We start from the raw sequence: 22216 nt of genomic DNA on the forward strand, positions 1-22216 counted from the left end.
AAACGCCCAGATTCAGAGCGAGCGCTCTGAATCAGGGCCAGAGGCCCAAGAGTAGACTGCAATAATTGCGGGATACCCTGAGAGGGGAGGATGGCTGTTTGGGGTAACCCCATATGGCCGAGGACGGCCGGGACCGCCGGGCGACCTGCGATGGAGGCCAGCACCTGAGAAAACATCGCCCAAGGAGGGTCCTGTCCCATAGTTGGGGGGTTGGAGGGACCAGGCAACTGAAAGCACCTCACACACAGCCCATCCTGTGATAAATCCTCCTTTCCAACCCCTGCAGCGCAGCGCCTGCAGGAGAGCAGAGTGAGAGCAGCGGAGTGCTCGACCTACTTGAAAAACAATGGGAATAGTTCCGCACAGAATTTACATTATGTTCATGTATTTATTCATTTGTATTTACATGAAAAACAAAACCAGGTTCCCTTGTATCTTTTTATACCCTCTATATGTTAATAATATTTATCAACTTACATCCTGGGATACAATCCATTGGATGTATATTTCTTCATATGAGATACTTGGGTGCTACCTTTCTCATGGTATACTAACGTATACCTCTAATGAAGAAAAGGGGGCAAAAAAAACCAAAAGAAAAGACTCTTTATGATTTAATAGAAAGTGAGATTAGTTGGTGCACACTTGGAACCATGAATGTAAGGCTAACATCAAAATTAAAACTTAACTTTTATTTGACGGTTTATAAATTGCATGAAAAGTAGATTAAAATCAATAAAGTAGTGAAAAAGATTGAAAATAAAGTGATATAAAAATCATAACCTCTGTGTCTCTTATTTGTGTTTTTAATAATTATTGTTTGTGTTTGTATGTCAGTATGTTTATTCTGATTTAAAAGAGAAAAACCCCATTGGATTATATTTCCTTCAGAATATTATTATTGTGTTACATATAGCAACAATATAGACTCCATCCAATAATGTGGCAATTGTCTCAAAATTTGTTATATTGTTTGTGAAATCTCAGCTGTCTCAGGCAACACTGTTGCAATCTTCTCTTTTTATTGAGATATATACTGATTCTTCAAGCAAATTTCTTTACTGATCTTCTAGTATTGTGGAGATATATCATTGCTCATATAGCTAAAATATCATGTATATCATGTATAGCCTCCTGTTCTAAATGGATGGCTACTATAAGTCACAGTGTGGTTTTCCTGCACATGTCAGAATCCCTAGTTAGCATGACAGTTTCTCCTGCCTCTATTGTGTCTAACAGCTTTGTCAGGCTTTCAGCATGGTTCACATTCAGGACTCCTGCTGATATAGTGTGTCCCTCCGCAATTACTCTCTGCTGTTATTGCAGTGAGAGTTACCTTGCGGTCAGCTAGCCGATGCTCACGTGGGGCTGACAAGCGCCTACAGTCTCAATTCAATTAGCACTACACACTCTGCCAATACATTGCATTCACTCTGTTATTTTGCACAAATATTGACATATTTAAAACTGACACATTTGTTTTTCAATTTTCACATAAGGAGACACAGTAAGTGCAACTGCCTATGCACATTTCACCGAATGTCCGGCTTCATCAGGGCAAACAGAGCCACACCTGTTACTGGGTTTAAATACCCTATTCCCTAGTTACCATTGTCAAGGGGTGTATCTGAGATTTAATTGGATCTAGAAGGTTTCTTAGGAGAATTAATTTCTTTTACATTTTTAATTTCAGTGTACGTGATTATTTTGCAAATTCACATTATATATATTGGGAAATAATATTCCCTATTGTGTCTAGAATAAAAGGAAATCTAAAAATATGTTAAAATTAGTACTCCAGAAGATATACTGTTTAGCCCTAAGGCAAAGAAAAAAAAATGAATGGGAAAATCATGTTCTCTAGTATACAATAAATGTAGACTATATGAAAAATATATATATGTTAATTATTAGGAGTTATAAACTGTTTCATATGACAACAAAAGTGAATAAATTGTAACATATATAGGAAAGATAATACTTGGGTTATGTAGTTCCATAACAGCTGGAGTGTCAAGGTTAGCCAACACTGGTATAGACTGACAGTATTCAGAAATAAAGCACAGTCAGCCCTAGCAAAGTCACATACCATGCAGAAAGAAATACTCATGGCACCTTGTTACTACACTCAACCTGCCCAGATTCAGTGTCTGGGAGGTCTATAGTGTTGCATACACTGTCCCTGCAGGGGAGATGTATACTGGGGGACTGGTCCACGAAAAGCCTGGGAGATCTGCGCTGCCACTATAGAAAAAGATGGCCGCCGGAGACCTCAGAGGGGGAGTGGCCGTAGGAGGAAAGCAGCTCAGCAACGCCATGACCCGAGCGTAGGGCCCGCCGCCACTGCCAGCACCGGACAGACCGAAGGCGACGGACTGCATTAATACACGGATCACCGCAAGTGGTGACCAGTGACCTTACCTGTCCCTGTAGATCTGTAAGCAGCGGTGTCTGTTGTGGAGGTCTCGTTGGCTTGTGACACTGGGAGCTAAAGCTTTTAACTGAGTGGTGCCCGTGGATCCAGATCCAGCTATACCCCAAGGTCAACCCTGTGGATCCCCTATGGACCTTGAAGAAATAGTTATATAGTGAGTTATATCACTATATATAGTGAGTATATATTGAAATATATAGGAGTGTATAGTGTGGTAATGTATTATATAGTGGGGTGTAATAAGGTATATCTGTACATAGGGGATGTATAGTGGTATATAAGTGGTGTAGTGAAGCATGTTAGTATATAGGGGATTTATAGTGAAATGCAGAGTTGTGACACAGCTACTGTGCAATAATAGGCTAATGCCGCAGGAGGCATCTTGTGTAAATAGACGCCTCCTGACGGCTTCTGTGACCCGCAGCCACGTGCAAGGACACAGCATCAGATCACTCTGCCTGACCAATGGTCATCTGGTAAACTTCAGGTCACTCAGTCTGGCCGGTGGTTTTACACAGCAGAAGCCAGTGAAGATTGCATACAAGGACCCAGCACTGGCTTCAGCACGCCTAAAAAATGGGGCCAACAACCCCCCATTTTCTGGGATGCTGCCTGACGTTGCCCCTGCTCCGCTCCCAAATGGATTGTCAGGCTGTGGAGCCTGGGCACTGTGAGCGAGCGAGCAGGAGACCTGCACATGCACAGTACAGATTCTGCACATACGCAGATCTTCTAACATCGGAGTTGTTCGCAAACCATCGGGTTTGCTACCAACACTGAATCAGGCCCCTCGAGTATTGTGGCTGCTTAGAAGTTGTTCGTTGCTGCGGCCTCTTTAGCGTCATTTGCCTTAGTTGCATCTGAGACTTTATACTAATGCTAGTATCAGTCCTTCTCCAATTCACAAGCCTGCATCTGACTGCGCCAGGACTGAGACGCCTACTTTGAGCCTCTTTAGAAGCAATCATCGGTCGCATCATCAAAACTTGCACCAGGTAGGTGCAGATTCTCCGCTAGACTATGGCCTCCCGTGTGAATGTTTAAGTATCTGAATTTGCATCCAGTTAAGCGACGTTTGCGACACTCCTATACGGTCCATCAGCGTCTGAATAGCCACTTCCCAGGGACGCCTAGCACATTTCTGATAGGGGTGGCCATCGATGATTAAAAATCATTGATGGTTTATGGACAATGTTGAATGCTTTCACCATCGTTAACGGTGAGCCAGATGGTTTCCCGCCAGCGATGGTGGGTGTGGGGCTGATGACGATGTTTTTTTTTTTTTAGTGGTCACCCCACAACACTCACTACTAGTGCTGCTGCCGCGCTAAGTGCTGACAGTCATGGTTTACGGCAGCAGAGCAGACATGCTGAAGGCTGTCTACGTCTTGTGTCAGTCAGCACTCAGTAGCCCCGCCCCTTCCCACCCACTATATTTATCCTCAAAGACAGGGAAGGTGGCCACTTGCTTCTTGCCCTGCCTATGTGGACGTGTGTCAGCCCTGAGGTGAGCGAGGCTGAGCTCACCCAGCTAGCCTGCTGCCTGAGCTGAGGCGCATGCAAAAAAAAATAATCAAACAACCACTGCTGCAGGTGAGCCGAGGTCTGTCCCATTCTACTCAGCAGTGCACGCAGCAACAGCGGCACCAGGGGAGCCACGCCGCACTTGCGCAGAGGAAACTTTTTTCTGCGCGCTTTCTTCAGCAAAGCCTCTTCTGCGCATGAACAGTTATTTGTTAGTGGGAACAATCGACGGTAGAAAAAATTCTAACCATTGATGGTTCCAGTTAAAACACCAATCGATGGGTAAGGTACCGATGGCCATCCCTAATTTCTGATACTGCGTGTCTAAATTGTAACTGCGCCTCACGCTAGGAAACATGCACTGTGCGACTTTTAGTGACATAGGGGTCTATGTACTAAGCCTTGGCGAGAGATAGTGTACGGAGATTAAGGCCTGTATTCAATTAGTTTCGCACCCGCAATACTTTTTCGCATTCCGGACTTTTCTCCTATATATCGCGTATTTTAGCTGCGGAGAGTTATCGTGCGCTCCCCCGCTATTCGCCGTATTCAATTCCAAAAGATGCGAAAACGAAGACACGCGAATTCAGAACAGGCGAAAAGTGGTGTCGGAATCGGGGAAATCAGCCTGAACGCCCCAAAAAGATGCAAAAACTTTGGGGATCAATGTAGTACTGGCTGATTAGCCCTAATAAAACTATTTGGGGTACATAAGTTTGCACAATTGCCACTAATTTGCGTATTTGCACAAGTGGTGAGGAATATCATAAAGCTGTATTTTTAGGCAAAAATAAGTAGTCCTGTTATATTTAGGGTACCTGAAAATAGGTGCAAGCATGTTTAAATGTCTGTAAAGTGAACTTTTAAATAAAGTGAGATTGCACCCCAAAAAATGCACCTGCAATCCCCAAAACTCTTGACCCCTTCCTAGTGCACACCCAGTACCTTATTTAACTAGTTTGCGAACTTGTATCCCCACTTTGCACTTTTTGCCCCCCAAATTCATAGTACTTTATTGGGGTGTTCTTTAGTTTTTTAAGTTTTTTTTTTTTTTACGCAGTTGTCCTTTGGGGGTCTGTCCCAAACGTTCTGAGTGGTTTCCCCACCTTTGTACCCCCAAACAAAAATGTTGGACTTCTTTTCTCCACCTATTCAGAGGCGAATCTTTTTCGCCTATTACATTGCATTGCGTTTTTGCGTACGCAAATGGAATTGAATACAGCGACACTTTTCCGACAGGTGAAAAGTTGCAATCGGCGATACTTTTTTGCGGATCTCGGCTTTTTGAATCTAATTAAATACGGGCCTAAGGCCTCCAATCGTTTCGCACCCGCGATACTTTTTAGCATGCCGGATTCGCCTATATCGCATATTTTAGCCACGGAAACTTATTGTGCGCACCCCCACTATTCGCTGTATGCAATTCCAAGACGCGAAAACGGAGACACGCGAATTCAGAACAGGCGAAAAGTGGTGTCAGAATCAGGAAAATTAGCCTGCACCACCCAAAAAGATGCGGAAACATTGGGGATCAATGTAGTAGTGCCCCATTAGCCCTAATGAAACTGGGGTACTTAAGTTCGCACAATTGCAGTATTTTTAGGAGAAAATAAGTAGCCCAGTCAAATTTGGGGTACCTGAAAGTGGGTTCAAGCATATTTAAAAGTCGCCAAGCTGAAGTTATATGTAACGTAAAAAAAACGCACCTTCAGCAAAACACCTGCAATCAAAAAAACACCTCACCCATACTTGCTGCCCCCCTCCCCCCCAAAAAAGTATATTTCGCTACTTTTTATGTTTGTTACCCCCACTTTGCACTTTTTTGCCCCCTTTTTCAAAGTGCTTTTTTGGGGTGTTCCTCACTTTTTTTAGTGTATTTTTTATGTAGTTATCATTTGGGGGCTGTCCCAAGGGTGCAGAGTGGTTTCCCCACCTTTGCACCCCAAAATAGAGATTTTGCACTTTTTTAGTCCACCTATTCAGAGGCGAATCTTTTTCGCCTGTTACATAGCATTGCGTTTTCGCGTACGCAAAAAGTGGATGGAATTAAATACGGCGTTACTTTTCCGACAGGCAAAAAGTCGAAATCGGTGATACTTTTTCAGGGATCTCGGTTTTTCGCTTCTAATTGAATACGGGCCTAAGTATGAACCTGGACTGTTAGGGGCATATTTAATTGGGCGCGAGGTTTAGCGAAGGAAAAAATCTCATGCCCTTGCGTCCAATTTTGGATTACCGTGGGTATGCGCGCTCCCGATACCCGCGGTATCCAATTTTTAAAAGATGATCGCTGGGTTGCCTGCCACGGGGGTCTCCAGTGGTCTCTGCGGCTCCCGGTGTCCTCCCCTCCATCTTCTCACTGGGGAGGGGGCTGCTAGGAGGCTCTAGGGGCTGCAAGGAGGCACAAGGGCTGCTGGGAGATGTAGTTCTGGGAGTGAGGCTCCCATTACGGGGAGGGGGCATACTTACACTAGGGACACACAGACCGTGGGTCACACACACGCACTGACATACTCACCGCTGCTGCAGGAGACCAGGTCCCGACGCTGGATGCAGAAGACAGCGCTGCGGAAGGTGAGTATTACTGACCAATTAAGCTAATTGGAAACTTCCAATTGCTTAATTAGTTATTAGGAGGGGTGCTGCCAGGGTCTCAGAGCATTTCCCAACCATTTTTTTGTGGAATTGTGGATTTTAGGAAACACTGGTCGTGCTCTTGAGGTGCGCAACCACCCCCCCCGATGCTCAAAAACCCTGCTCCATTTGAATAGCAAAAATCCCGCACCCGCATGCAAAAGTCTGCGGGTGCAGGATTTTTGCTATTGTCGCCCCCAATTGAATATGCCCCTTAGTGTGCCTTGAGGACCGAGGTTGGGAACACTATTATAGAGGCGTAATGAGGAATGTCAGTACTGTACAGTATATTGGAGGTGTAGTGAGGGTTTATTGCGCTGTATATAGGGGATGTATGTAGGTGGGTGTAGTGAGGCATGTCAGTATATAGGAGATCTAGTGAGAGTTTATTGCTCTGTATATAGGGGATGTAGTGAGACATGTCAGTATATAGGGGTATAGTGAGTTTATATCGCTCTGTATATAGGGGATGTAGTGAGGCATGTCAGTATATAGGGGTATAGTGAGAGTTTATCGCTTTGCATATAGGGGATGTAGTGAGGCGTGTCAGTATATAGGGGGTATAGTGAGAGTTTATATTGCTCTGTATATAGGGGATGTAGTGAGGCATATCAGTATATAGGGGGTATAGTGAGAGTTTGTCGCTCTGTATATAGGGGATGTAGTGAGGCATGTCAGTATATAGGGTATAGTGAGAGTCTATCGCTCTGTATATAGGGGATGTAGTGAGGCGTCAGTATATAGGTGGGTATAGTGAGAGTTTATCGCTTTGTATATAAGGGATGTAGTGAGGCATGTCAGTATATAGGGGTATAGTGAGAGTTTATCGCTCTGTATATAGGGGATGTGTATATATAGGAGTATAGTGAGGAATGTCAGTATATAGGGGCCGTACAGTGAGATTATCGCACTGTATATAGGTGATGCATACAGTATATAAGGGCCCGGGTGTTGTAGAGTGTTAGGTAATAATAAAAGAGAAGTACAGCAGTGAGACGGGTAGAATCCGGCCTGTGATTGGCTCAGCTCTCAGTAACGCGCTCTGTGATTGGCCGCAGCTGTGGCTGGGGTTTTCCAGAGGCGGCGGTGTCAGAGTTAGTTAGTTCCTGGGAGATGAAGCTACCGGATCCCCCGATGTAAGAGGTGAGTTGTAACTCGGTACACCTAGGCCGTTACTCTGCTGCATGTATTACACCTGGGGGTATCAACTCTGTCTGACTGTACTACGTACTATGGGGTCACCCCACCCACCCTGTCTGACTGTACTACACACTATGGGGTCAGCACTCTGACTGTACTGCACACTATGGGGTCACCCCCTGTCTGACTGTACACTATGGGGTCACCCCCCTGTCTGACTGTACTGCACACTATGGGGTCACCCCTCTGTCTGACTGTACTGCACACTATGGGGTCACCCCCCTGTCTGACTGTACTACACACTAATGGGTCAGCATTCTGACTGTACTATACACTATGGGGGTCCCCCTCTGCCAGACTGTACTACACACTATGGGGTCAGCACTCTGACTGTACTACACACTATGGGATCACTCCCCCCTGTCTGACTGTACTACACACTATAGGGTCATCCCACCCACTCTGTCTGACTGTACTACACACTATGGGGGTCACCCCTCTGACTGTACTACACACTATGGGGGTCACCCCACCCACCCTGTCTGACTGTACTACACACTATGGGATCACTCCCTCCTGTCTGACTGTACTACACACTATAGGGTCACCCCACCCACCCTGTCTGACTGTACTACACACTATGGGGTCACCCCCCTGTCTGACTGTACTACACACTATGGGGTCACCCCCCTGTCTGACTGTACTGCACACTATGGGGTCACCCCCCTGTCTGACTGTACTGCACACTATGGGGTCACCCCCCTGTCTGACTGTACTGCACACTATGGGGTCACCCCCCCTGTCAGACTGTACTACACACTATGGGGTCAGCACTCTGACGGTACTACACACTATGGGATCACTCCCCCCTGTCTGACTGTACTACACACTATAGGGTAATCCCACCCACCCTGTCTGACTGTACTACACACTATGGGGTCAGCACTCTGACTGTACTACAACTATGGGGGTCCGTGTCTGACTGTACTACACACTATGGGGGTCACCCCTCTGACTGTACTGCACACTATGGGGGTCACCCCTCTGACTGTACTGCACACTATGTCTCCACTGTTACCTGGGGATCATCTTACTGTCTGTGCACCCCATCCCCGTAGACTGTGGTCTCCCCAGTCACTGTAGTGCTGTTTGTCTTTTTGTTTCCAGCTGGTATTTTGCTAAGTTCACCATGGCAGATGAGTGGGATGGGAAGAAACTGAGCCTCCAACCAGAAGAGGGGCGCTATGACTCTGGAATTGCGGAATCTGTACAGTTTCTGAACGAGGATGAGGTTTCTCGACTTCAGTCCTTGCCTGAGGAAGGGACCCCTATGTCTGACGGGTTCCACCCACATGAAGCCAAATCTACGGACAAAATTTGTGAACTCCAGGACCTTGATCGGATAGACTCGTCTTATGGTTCTTCATCTTTAACCGAATCACTGCCACAGAGCTGCCTGCCCTCAAGTGGACCCCCGGAGACTGGCAGCCTGGACATGGAGCACATCAACAGCCTGACATACTTGTCGGAAGAGGGGGACACGTGAGTTATATCCTAAACATTACCCTATGCTCAGATTTGGGATATGGTACTGTATACAGGGGCAGATTCATAGCTGGATGCTAAATAAATTTGGTCGCAATTGACTATAATGTTTTTATATCTGCGCAGGTGCCGATCTGGTCCTGCGTCGTCGGTTAACTATCCGTCTGCAGCTGTTTGGGGGGCGTTTTTGAGACGTGCCGAAGCCAGCAACTGCGTCTCCTGACGCACATTCACTTACTGCCTGCTGCAGTTTAGTTTAGTAGCGTTCGACATGGTCTGAGTTACCTTAGAGTTACTCTGATGGTCTGCGCAGTGTTGCCAACGGTGATCTGGCGCTGCTTCTTGGGACACATGCAGCAGATCTGAGAAGCCGGAGGTGGGCGTCTTATTAGTAAAGATGGCACCTCCAGCATTTGTATATCATCACAGGTCCGCTGCTACCGAAGGCGCAGGACCCACACCACTTGCCTCCACCTCTGAATCAGGCCTACAGTCTCTGTATAGCATCCTGCAGGTGGCTTTTTGTACCAGTTTATACAGTATACACTCTGCCAGTACCATACATGCTGCAGTTTGGAAGTTTGGCGATCTAGTTTTCTGCGACTGTGTACCTATGCTGTGCTGTATGTTCAGGTGTCTAGGAGACTCATCCTTAGTAACTGCCAAGATCTTTGGAGAGTGTATGGGTAATGTGTGAGCTTCTAGAACAGGCAGATTTATTATATTTATCTTTACTTTAATCACTAAACATTTCTGTAACACTGACAATAACTCCACCACCACCTTAAGCTGGCCACACACATGGCGATTTGCACACGATCAGCCGATGTGTACGATTTCCTTCCCGGCAGCTCTGCACACGATCTCCACACGATTTGGTGTCAAAGCTTCAAACGACCTCTCCTGCAGTCAGACTGTCACAGTGCATCGCCTCCTAGATTATCAGATCTGCCCTACTGCACGGCAGATCTGACGATGCGATGTGCGACCAGTGGGGACGCGCATCGTGATCGTGAGTGGGGACTCGCGATTTACTTAGGATTTGGCCATATTTTACACGATCTGTCGTTCCAATGTATCGGAATCATCCAGATCGGGTAAAATATCGCTATGGGTGTGGCCAGCTTTATGAATTCTCAGTTGACCCTTAGCTGGTCATTCAGTGTTCAGGATAGAAATCTCATGTGTTATCTGGCACATTACACTTTGGGAGCTATTCAGTTGTTTTGGGCACCCAGCCCCGAGGCTGTCCTTACTGAGCAGAAATCCGCCTAAAGTAGGGCTTTGGGGCTGCAGCTCACCTGGTGCTTAGCATGGGAGTAGCCGCTTTACGTGGCTAATCCCGTGCCCTTGGTCACTATATTGCAGCTAAACTGACCAATTCGGGGCTGGTCGCGCAAACAATTGATTAGCTACTGTCCTAAGTGCGCTCGAAATGATTCAGTCGCCCCTTTTGTGCCTTAGTGTTTATACAAGACTATATTAAAATAGTCTTTTGGAAGAACCATGTTCTAAGTCACTTCAGTACCAGGACATAACTCAGAGAGCTGTAGGTGGAGAGTATCCTTATTTCGGGGTTACACAATAGTGCATGGAAATAAGTCACCCATCTCCAGTAAACCTCGCACCTAAATCGCCCCCAAACTCAGACCTCTGTAACCTGAGAAAAACCCATATCCCGTGCGTGTGGAGGTGTCTGCTGCTGAGGAGGGGATGCCCTGTATTCTGATATGCGTAGGTGTCTGTTGTAGAGATGTGGATCCCCTGTATAATAATGTGTATGGTGGCTGCTGCAGTGATGGGCATCCCCTGTATGATGATGTGTATGAGGTCTGCTGCAGTGATGGGCATCCCCTGTATGATGATGTGTATGAGGTCTGCTGCAGTGATGGGCACCCCCTGTATGATGTGTATGGGGACCGCTGCAGTCATGGGGATCCTCTGTATGATAATGTGTATGGGGACTGCTGCAGAGATGGGAATCCCCTGTATGATAATGTGTATGGGGACTGCTGCAGAGATGGGAATCCCCTGTATGATAATGTGTATGGGGACTGCTGCAGAGATGGGAATCCCCTGTATGATAATGTGTATGGGGACTGCTGCAGAGATGGGGATCCCCTGTATGATGTGTATGGGGACCGTTGCAGTGATGGGGATCCTCTGTATGATAATGTGTATGGGGACCGCTGCAGAGATGGGAATCCCCTGTATGATAATGTGTATGGGGACTGCTGCAGAGATGGGAATCCCATGTATGATAATGTGTATGGGGACTGCTGCAGAGATGGGAATCCCCTGTATGATAATGTGTATGGGGACTGCTGCAGAGATGGGAATCCCCTGTATGATAATGTGTATGGGGACTGCTGCAGAGATGGGAATCCCCTGTATAATAATGTGTATGAGGTCTGCTGCAGTGATGGGGATCCCCTGTATGATGTGTATGGGGACCGCTGCAGTGATGGGGATCCTCTGTATGATAATGTGTATGGGGACTGCTGCAGAGATGGGAATCCCCTGTATAATGTGTGATGTCCGCTACAATGATGGGGATCCCCTGTATAATAATATGTATGGGGTTTGCTGCAGTGATAGGGATCCCCTATAAAATAATGTGTGGTGTCTGCTGCAGTGATGGAGATCCTCAGTATTATAATATATTTTATTTCTGCTGCAGTTATGGGGATCCCCCACATATAATGCGGGGTAAGTACTGCACTGATGGTGATCCCCTGTATAACAGTGGGGTGTGTGCTGCATCTTACACAGGGGATCCCCAACTGTGCAGCATCTACCCCGCATCTTACACAGATGTATAAAATGTGGTATGGGAGCCGCGCTATTGGGGATCTCCTGTGTAAGATGCGGGGTGGGTGCTGCACTGTTGGGGATCTCCTGTGTAATATGCGGGTTGTGTGCTGCACTGTTGGGCATCCTCTGTGTAAGATGCGGGGTGGGTGCTGTACTGTTGGGGATCCCCTGTGTAAGATGAAGGATGGGAACTGCGCTGTTGGGGATCCCCTGTGTAAGATGTGGGATGGGAGCCGCGCTGTTGGGGATCCCCTGTGTAAGATGCGGGGTGGGTGCTGTACTGATGGGGATCCCCTGTGTAAGATGCGGGGTGGGTGCTGTACTGTTGGTGATCCCCTGTGTAAGATGCGGGGTGTGTACTGCACTGTAGGGGATCCTCTGTGAAAGATGCGGGGTGTATACTGCACTGTTGGTGATCCCCTGTGTAAGATGCGGGGTGTGTACTGCACTGTTGGGGATCTCCTGTGTAAGATGCGGGGTGGGTGCTGCACTGTTGGGGTTCCCCTGTGTAAGATGCGGGGTGGGAGACACTGTTGGGGATACCCTGTGTAAGATGCGGGGTGGGTGCTGCACTGTTGGGGATCCCCTGTGTAAGATGCGGGGTGGGTGCTGCACTGTTGGGGATCTCCTGTGTAAGATGCGGGGTGGGTGCTGCACTGTTGGGGATCCTCTGTGTAAGATGCGGGGTGTGTACTGAACTGTTGGGGATACCCTGTGTAAGATGCGGGGTGGGTGCTGCACTGTTGGGGATCTCCTGTGTAAGATGCGGGGTGGGTGCTGCACTGTTGGGGATCCTCTGTGTAAGATGCGGGGTGGGTGCTGCACTGTTGGGGATCCCCTGTGTAAGATGCGGGGTGGGTGCTGCACTGTTGGGGATCCTCTGTGTAAGATGCGGGGTGGGTGCTGAACTGTTGGGGATCCCCTGTGTAAGATGCGGGGTGTGTACTGCACTGTTGGGGATCCCCTGTGTAAGATGCGGGATGGGTGCTGCACTGTTGGGGATCCCCTGTGTAAGATGCGGGGTGGGAGACACTGTTGGGGATACCCTGTGTAAGATGCGGGGTGGGTGCTGCGCTGTTGGGGATCCCCTGTGTAAGATGAGGGGTGGGTGCTGCGCTGTTGGGGATCCCCTGTGTAAGATGAGGGGTGGGTGCTGCGCTGTTGGGGATCCCCTGTGTCAGATGCGGGGTGGGTGCTGCACCGATGGGGATCCCCTGTGTAAGATGCGGGGTGGGTGCTGCACCGATGGGGATCCCCTGTGTAAGATGCGGGGTGGGTGCTGCACCGATGGGGATCCCCTGTGTAAGATGCGGGGTGGGTGCTGCACCGATGGGGATCCCCTGTGTAAGATGCGGGGTGGGTGCTGCGCCGATGGGGATCCCCTGTGTAAGATGAGGGGTGGGTGCTGCGCTGTTGGGGATCCCCTGTGTAAGATGAGGGGTGGGTGCTGCGCTGTTGGGGATCCCCTGTGTAAGATGCGGGGTGGGTGCTGCGCTGTTGGGGATCCCCTGTGTAAGATGTGGGGTGGGTGCTGCACTGTATAACAGTACAGTTGGTCCCATGCTGAACATGCTTTTTCTATGTCTGAGGAAAGGAAGGCGTGGACTGAGGGTCGAGAGTTGTATTATTACACTGCGGGTGAATATAGGTCATCATGCTGGGTTTCCATTGAGCAAGAATGTCTGTGCGCTCGCTCATGTAACACCTGACCACTTGTTTCAGTGTGTTCTGTGGGTTATTCATGTTCCACTATGCACAGGCTGGGGAACATCACATATAAGCATGACAAACTGGGGTTTTCTACTTCAGGGTCCATAGGGGGTCCACAGGGTTGACCTTGGGGTATAGCTGGATCTGGATCCATGGGCACCACGCAGTTAAAGCTTTGCTGCTCCCAGGATGCACTTGGGTCCGTCCTCCTCTATACCCCGCCCCGGCCACAGGCACCTCAGTTTTAGTTGGTGCCCGGCCGGAGTCGGGTCACCCTGCGCAGTGGGGCTGCATTATTTTTACTGTCTTCAGAGCGGCAGCATCAGACTGTCCATCTGGACGTCTACGCTGCCGCTCCAACAGCCCCGCTGGCGCTGCGACGCCGGTACTGATCCGGGGATCGCAGCGGGACCCCGGAGTCAGTACTAGCGTGGCTCCGGGACCTCCCAAGGACTGCTGCCGGACTGAAGGGGCCAGGTAAGCCGCGTGCAGCGCTGTCAGCACTGCACGCGGGGAAAATGCAGTCTTCATGCCGCCGGTCTCTGGGGACAGACCGGCGGCGCTAGTAGCGGCGGCGGGCTCCCCCTCTTCAGGAATTGTCCGCGTGTCCGCTGGCCCCCGGGGTGTAAGTACTGGCGGGGAACCGGCTTCCCCGGGGGTTTAGTGCTAGCAGGGGAGGCAGCCTTCCCTGCTTCAGCGCTCCTCCCCTCAGCCCAGCGCGCCTTCTCTCATGTGTGCTGGCGTCGCTGGGCTGTTATCTCCTGGCCACTCCTCCTCAGAGCTCTCCGGCGGCCATCTTCAGGCAGCATCGCAGAGCTCCCAGGCAGGCTTCCAGTGGACCAGTCCCCCTGCGTACCTCTCCCCCTGCAAAGGACAGTGTTCACAGCGCTATAGCCCTCCCAGACACTGAATCTGGGAGGTTGATTGTAGCGGAAGGTGCAGTGAGTATAACTTCTCTGCATGGTATGTGACTTTTTGCTAGTGCTGCTGTCTGTGCTTATTTTCTACTTACTGTCAGCTTTTTACCTATCCCTTTCCTTCTCCTACGCCCGCAGGTGTGTGGGGGAGGGGTGTTCTTTCTGTGTACCTCACTTATATAAATCTACGTATTTGTGAGGTCCGTCACATACTGCGGTGTGCTCCTCAGTACCATATTGTGGGCTGTTTGGGTTGCATACTTGGGAGTGCGTGGGTGTTATACGCCTTACCTCGTTTCGGTGAGACACTTTTTTTGCAAAAAAGTTTGTGTCATGTCTGATGAGGGGAATGAGCGCTCCGAGGCTCCTGTGTTGTTTTCCTGCCGACGCTGTTCGGCAGGGGTTGACGGGGCAGATTTGTCTCAGGACGGTCTGTGCGGGCGGTGCCAGTTGGTACCTGGACCCTCTAAACCCCCGGTGGCGCAGGATCCTCCGTGGGCAATGTTTACGCAAGTGCTGGCGTCAATCGCGGACCGACTTGCGGTCCCGACTGCGGCCCCTTCTAGGGCGTTGCCCCAGCCTACCATGCCCCGTTCCCCGGGTGTGACTCGTCTGGTGCAGTCTCCTCCCGGGTCTCAGACTGTAGGTCCTTATGCGGGTTTGCCGGTATACGTGCAAACCCCCACGGTGCCGCAGCAGTCGATGGTACCTTTTCAGGGGTATCCTCAGGCAGTACCCCCGCCTTGGGTGGACGTCCTCTCCAGCTCTGTTCAGAGTCTGCCGGCTTCGTCATCGGCTTTTCAACATATGTTGCACAGTGATTTGCCCCCACGGGCGTCCAAGCGTTCCGTTCCGGCTTCACTGGCGGCTCAGTTCACGGACACGGACGTGTCTTCGGATGACGGGGAGATCCATGAAGACTCTGACTCGGATGCCGGGGCCCAGGAGATGGAGGCTAAGTCTTCCATTAATGTCCCAGCATTGGTTAGGGCGGTGCGGGCCATGCTTCACATTGAGGAGGATGTGCCCGCCCCCAGGTCAAAATACCCAAATTTTAAAAAGGCCAAGGTAGCTTCGACGGTTTTTCCCCTGTCCGATCAATTGACTGATCATATGGCAGGGGCCTGGCAGTTGCCCAGCAAGAGGTTCCAACCGCAGAAGCGGTTGGCTTCGAACTATCCGTTTCCGGAGGCTCATTGCAGGAAGTGGGAAACTCCTCCAGCGGTGGATTCCCACGTTACCCGCTTAATCAAAAGCGCTACGCTGCCTTTGCCGTCGATCTCCTCCCTGAAGGATCCCACGGACAGGAAGGTGGAGACTTGTTTGAAGTCTATCTACTCTCTCTCGGGGGCGGTGGCCCGTCCGTCCATGGCCATCTCTTGGGTGGCTAAGGCCATCGAGAGCTGGGCCAATGCTTTGGAGGATACCTTTCCGGAAGATGCTCCGGAGATCCAGAGAGCGTTGATAGGTCAAATGAGGGATGCGGCTTCCTACATTGGGGAAGCATCGTTAGACGCAAGCCTGCTAACCTCTCGGGTGTCGGCTGCAGCTGTGTCGGCGCGTCGGTCCTTGTGGCTGAGGTCTTGGAGAGCTGACGCTGACTCTAAAAAGGGACTGGAGGCCTTACCTTTTAATGGGGAGTTGCTTTTTGGTCCAGACTTGGACAAAATTGTGGACACTCTGGCTAAGTCTAAATCAGCCTTCCTCCCTTCGGCTTCTGCTCCTACCAAGGTACGGAGCTCTGCTTTTCGGTCCTTTCGGGTTCAGGGCAAGGCAAAAGGTCAGTCCTTCCCGAGGCAGTCGACGACCAAGGCCGCTTCTAAGCCCAAGAAGCAGCCCTGGAGTGCCAGGCGCCCGTCTTCCAAGCAGGAAGATAAACCTTCTGCCTGATGGGACGGGCCTCCCTCTGGGGGACCCCAGAGTGGGAGGCCGACTTCTTCTATTTGCCCAGTGCTGGCACAATACCACCACGGATGCCTGGGTTCGAGAAGTGGTCTCCCAGGGGTACGCCCTGTCTTTTCGGCACAGACCGCCCCACCAGTTTTTCTGCACGAGTCCTTCTCAGGATACGACCAAGTCTTTACAGATTCAGGAAGCTATAGAGTCCTTGCTGACAGCAGGGGTCATTGTTCCCGTTCCTCAATTACAACGAGGGACGGGGTTCTATTCTTCTCTGTTTCTGGTGCGGAAACCCAATGGTTCTCATCGCCCTATCCTCAACTTGAAGTCTCTGAACAAATTCCCCAGAGTTCCCAAGTTCAGGATGGAAACGTTACGTTCCATCGTTCTGGCGATGGAACCGGGGGATTACATGGTGTCCCTGGATATCCAGGACGCCTACCTCCATGTTCCGATAGCACCTTCGCACCAGCGGTTTCTGATGTTCGCTATCCTTCAACACCATTACCAGTTCCGGGCGCTACCTGTCGGTCCATTCGGCTATGAGGGTTTTGGGCTCCATGGTGTCAACATTCGACATGGTGGAATTTGCCCAGTTCCATTCCCGGCCTCTGCAGGGGCTGATTCTATCGGAATGGAACGGGTTACCTCACCGGATCCGCTCTCAGTTGCTGGTGTTGTCCCCGGAGGTTCAGCAGTCTTTGGCTTGGTGGCTTCAGACAGCTCATCTGGTCGAGGGGCGTCCCTTTTGGATCCCGGACTGGGTCCTGCTCACGACGGATGCCAGTCTTCGGGGTTGGGGGGCAGTGACCGGCTCGTTGTCGCTTCAGGGTTGTTGGTCTGCGGAAGAAGCTCTTCTTCCCATCAACATTCTGGAACTGCGGGCGGTTTATCGGGCCCTGCAGTCGTCCGGTCCCGCTCTTTACGGACGGGCGGTTCAGGTGCAGTCCGACAACGCCACCACGGTGGCGTATATCAACCACCAAGGAGGAACTCGAAGTCGGGCAGCAATGTCGGAGGTGTCTCGCATCCTTGCTTGGGCGGAGTGTCACATTCCAGCGATCTCGGCAGTCTTCATTCCCGGAGTCCTCAATTGGGAGGCGGACTTCCTCAGCCGTCACGACGTGCATCCCGGGGAATGGTCGCTTCACCCAGAGGTGTTTCAGCTACTCGTGGACAGGTGGGGGCTGCCGGAGCTGGACTTGATGGCCTCCCGTCACAATCACAAGTTGCCCGTTTACGGGTCAAGGACAAGAGACGCAGGCGCCAGTCTGGTAGACGCGCTGTCGGTGAAATGGACGTTTCACCTGGCGTATGTTTCCTCCGATATCCTTACTTCCTCGGGTTCTGCGGAAATTCAAGCAGGACGGCGGCATGCTCGTGCTGGTTGCTCCGGCGTGGCCCAGACGTCCTTGGTACTCCGATCTGAGGTGTCTCTCCATCGACGCTCCGTACCTTCTTCCTCAGCGTCGGGACCTGTTGTCTCAAGGGCCCTGCCTGTACCCGGATCTGGGTCAGCTGTCTTTGATGGCGTGGCTCTTGAGACAGCCGTCTTGAGGTCTAGGGGTTTCTCCAGTTCAGTCATTGGTACCATGCTTAGGGCACGCAAGCCTGCCTCCGCACGGATTTACCACAGGGTGTGGCGCACTTACTTTCAGTGGTGTGAATCCAGAAACTATGATCCTCGGGTGTTCCGGGTTTCCAGAATCTTGGAGTTCCTTCAATCAGGTTTGGACCTCGGCTTACGCCTGGCCTCTCTGAAGGTTCATGTGTCTGCTTTGTCCGTGTGGTTTCAGCGACGGATTGCTACACTACCGGATGTTCACACCTTTTTCCATGGTGTTCTCAGGATCCAGCCTCCCTTCGTGCCTCCTGTGGCTCCTTGGGACTTGGCGGTGGTGCTACGGGTCTTGCAGGGTCATCCTTTTGAGCCTCTTGAGGTGGTGGACCTCAAGTGGCTGACGTTCAAGACCATTTTTCTCCTAGCAATTGCTTCTGCCAGGAGGGTGTCAGAGTTGGGGGCGCTTTCCTGTCGCCCTCCTTTTCTGATTTTTCATCAGGACAGAGCGGTGCTCCGCACTCGTCCTGAGTTTTTGCCCAAAGAGGTCTCGAAGTTCCACATTAATCAGGAACTTGTTGTGCCAGCTTTTCAGTCGCCTGATCTTTCAGCTGGTGAGGCTTCCTTAGATGTAGTCCGGGCACTTAGAATCTAGGTGGATCGGACTGCTTCGGTTAGGAAGTCGGATTCTTTGTTTGTCCTCTTCGGTTTTCACAAGAGGGGTTGGCCTGCCAACAAGCAAACGTTAGCCCGTTGGCTTCGTTCCGTTATTTGTGAGGCTTATGCACAGGAGGGTTTACCTGTGCCAGCCTCTGTTAAGGCTCATTCCACTCGTTCTGTGGGTCCCTCTTGGGCTGCTAGACGTGGCGCCTCCGCTGTTCAGCTGTGTAAGGCGGCCACTTGGTCTTCAATTCAAACGTTTTTGAGGTTCTATGCGTTTGACACCTTCGCCTCTCAGGATGCATCCTTCGGGCGCCGGGTACTCCTTTCAGCACAGGAGCGTCCCCGCCCTTAGTTGAACTGCTTTGGGACATCCCCAAGGTCAACCCTGTGGACCCCCTATGGACCCTGAAGTAGAAAACAAGAGATATGGTAAGAACTTACCTTTGTTATCTCTGTTTCTACGAAGTCCATAGGGTCCACAGGGCGCCCGCCCTGACGCACCTGGCTTCAAATGGGCTGTGTGGCTGGTCACCGGTTTTCCGTCTCCCATTTCTGTGAGTATGGTTTCTTGTGTGTTCCAGTCTTCCTTCTCTCTGTTTAGTCTCCTCCTCCGGCCTTAGCTGCTTACCAACTGAGGTGCCTGTGGCCGGGGCGGGGTATAGAGGAGGACGGACCCAAGTGCATCCTGGGAGCAGCAAAGCTTTAACTGCGTGGTGCCCATGGATCCAGATCCAGCTATACCCCAAGGTCAACCCTGTGGACCCTATGGACTTCGTAGAAACAGAGATAACAAAGGTAAGTTCTTACCATATCTCTTGTTTTCTCCATTAAATAGCAGCTTTTAGAACAAATAGGGCAAACCCTTCATACACTACATTCCAGGTTTTCTGTATGTCCATTTCCGTTACACATCTGTGTTCCCCACATATACCATTTCCTCCATGCCCTCAGCACATTGGTGATTGAGGGTACTAGAATCCCCCAGCAAAGCGTTAGGTAACATTGCTCTTCAGCTTCTGGGGAATTGCAAGTCCCAGCATGCCCTGCTCGTTGTTGCCCGGTTCATGCTGTGATTTGTAGTTCCACAAGGCAGAGCGGTTTTTGGTAAGAACCTATAGCTTTTGGCCATCAGAATGTGCCTGCTTTGTATATTTAGTACATGTGTGTTTCCTGCTTAATTATTGCATGCGGATTGGGGCTGGGACTGAATTCTGCAGTCACGTTCACCTGCAGAGTCTACGGATGAACCCTAACACATGGAATTAGGGCATCCCTAAATAGAACTGCAATACTGAAATGAATGTTACATCCGGGCCCCGATCCGCCACTCTGCTTCAACTGGCGAAGGGTCTCGGAGACCGTGGCTCAGACATTTCAGTCTGACAGATGTGACACTTTTTTTTTTTTTCCCCTGGTGTCTGAGTGGTTTAAGATTCGGAAGTGCTTAGCGCGTGCTCTACACAGGGGAAGTAAGCTATCACTCAGGGAGGTGCGCTGGGTCTCAGAGACCTCCATGTGCGTCTCCTACAGCAATTTCTCTCCTGACACTGACTGGTAACTAGACTGTAAGCTCTTATGACCTATGTTGTCCCCTACATGTGAGCCAGTAATAACCCTCCTATTGTATGGCATTGGGGGCTGTTTATGTGTGACGGTGGTTTCCCCAGGTGACATTCCGATGCGCTGTTGTCACTCTGTCAGCGCTGCAGCACATTCCTCATTGTATGGCTGAGACCAGAAACTTGGGTTTTCTTTATGTGTTCTTTATAGACTCGTAGCCCTGACTTCTGTCATCTCAAGCTGAAATAAAGAATATTTCTTCCATGCTGGGAGTCCACTCTGTGCATCCCTGTAACACGTGACGCAGAGATTACATACAGGTCACATACGATGTTACCGGTATCGGTTATGTCTCATGGTGCTGTGCGCTTACCCGGCGTCCGTTATGGGCCCTCACCATGGCGGTGACTCCAGCAGGTGCTGAGAAACTGTCATAGTGACCTACAGGGGGGCATTGTTGGGTGCAGCCTTTGGTCCTGTGAATGGTACAGTAAAAACTGGTCTGATCTGTGCTGGAACGTGAAATGGCACAAGGATGTGGTGAGTGTTATTTCAGGCTGAGGAAATCCCCTGTGCTGGGGAGGTGTGCGTGCCTCAGCCCAGTGCCTCTGAGCCCTGTTCTCGCTCTCCTGCAGCCACCGTACCTCCACCTGTGTCCAAGGGAGCAGCCTGTAGAATTCCAGAATAAGGAAATCACCTTTTGGGGCATGTAACTACTGAAGTCCCTGTCCTATACTGTCTAACACAAGGGGGGTAGTCTGCCCACTCCCTCCCCCTCCCCGGGAACTGGCTCATATTTGCACTGCAGCCTGTGACCATTGTACTCTTAGGCTGTGAAAAGTTGCTTTTAGCAGTGTTTGCAGCACATGATTGGTGATACCGCAGCAGAATAACTGGGGGCCTGATTCAGCACGGATCGCTATTCTGCTTATACGCACGCAACTGCGTTGCTAATATCAGCGGTGCTATTTAAATGTTTGCATTCGCATTGCGGACGCAGCCTGACATAAGGACACCCACTTCCCCTTACTCACATCCGTATACTTGGCCAACATAGCGAAACAATCGGTAACATCGGATCCAGACGCAGAGTTAAGGAAGCCCAGAACTCACTCAGGAATTGCTAACTTCTGCACACGTTATGCGGCCTCAGGAGGCGTATAGTATCGCAAGTGGATAATTTATGCACGCCCATGCAACGGCGTTGAAATGCAGTGGCACGCCTGCGTTCGCACGGCCACCCCCTCCCGTCACCACAAGCAAACGGCGCTTCCTGTCAATCACTCTGTCCATCTGCGTAGCCTTTGCATACAGAGTTCTGACCGCAGCGTCTAGCACGTGCACAGCGATGCATGTGCAGTGCGAATTAATACGTTCCTTGCTGAATCAGACCCTGGGACACTTGTGTGCATAGGTGCTAGACCATCGATGGACAACTTCTAGCCTTTCATCTTCCTAATAAAGTAAAACAATGATCGGTGGCATTGACTGATGGCTTTAAATCTGCTACAGCAATAAATACTAAACCAGCATAGAGCACAGGTTCTCAAACTCTGTCTTCAGGACCCCAAACAGTTCATGTTTTCCAGGTATCCTCACAGAATCACAAGTGAAATATTTACCTCTAAAGGCGGATATCCACTTAAAATAAGCGATTGAACGATAACTATATCGTTCAATCGCTCATTAATCGTGCACAAATCGGGCATGAAAATGTTGGAAATGACCAGCGATTGCCGCTCCCCCTGGTCATTTCCGACATCTATCATCGCCTGGACATGCTGGTCAATCTGCCGATAACGACAGATTGACAATGTT

The 22216-nt window shown here is 50.2% G+C and overlaps 1 protein-coding gene across 2 annotated transcripts in view; it reads left to right on the plus strand.

Moving 5' to 3' along the window:
• Positions 1-6444: 6444 nt before the first annotated feature.
• The window catches only part of NFKBIE (NFKB inhibitor epsilon), a 38641-nt gene continuing 22869 nt past the window's right edge, over positions 6445-22216 (plus strand). The window contains exons 1-2 of one of the 2 annotated variants that reach the window (XM_088445385.1): positions 6445-7735; positions 8900-9274. In XM_088445385.1, coding sequence (XP_088301511.1) covers positions 8922-9274 — 353 coding nt within the window. In that variant the 5' untranslated portion in view covers positions 6445-7735; positions 8900-8921. The other variant, XM_088445386.1, reaches the window with a different exon arrangement.

The sequence above is a fragment of the Taudactylus pleione genome, unplaced genomic scaffold, assembly GCF_031769625.1.
Source record: "Taudactylus pleione unplaced genomic scaffold, aTauple2 ptg000378l, whole genome shotgun sequence".
NCBI classification, from domain to species: domain Eukaryota; kingdom Metazoa; phylum Chordata; class Amphibia; order Anura; family Myobatrachidae; genus Taudactylus; species Taudactylus pleione.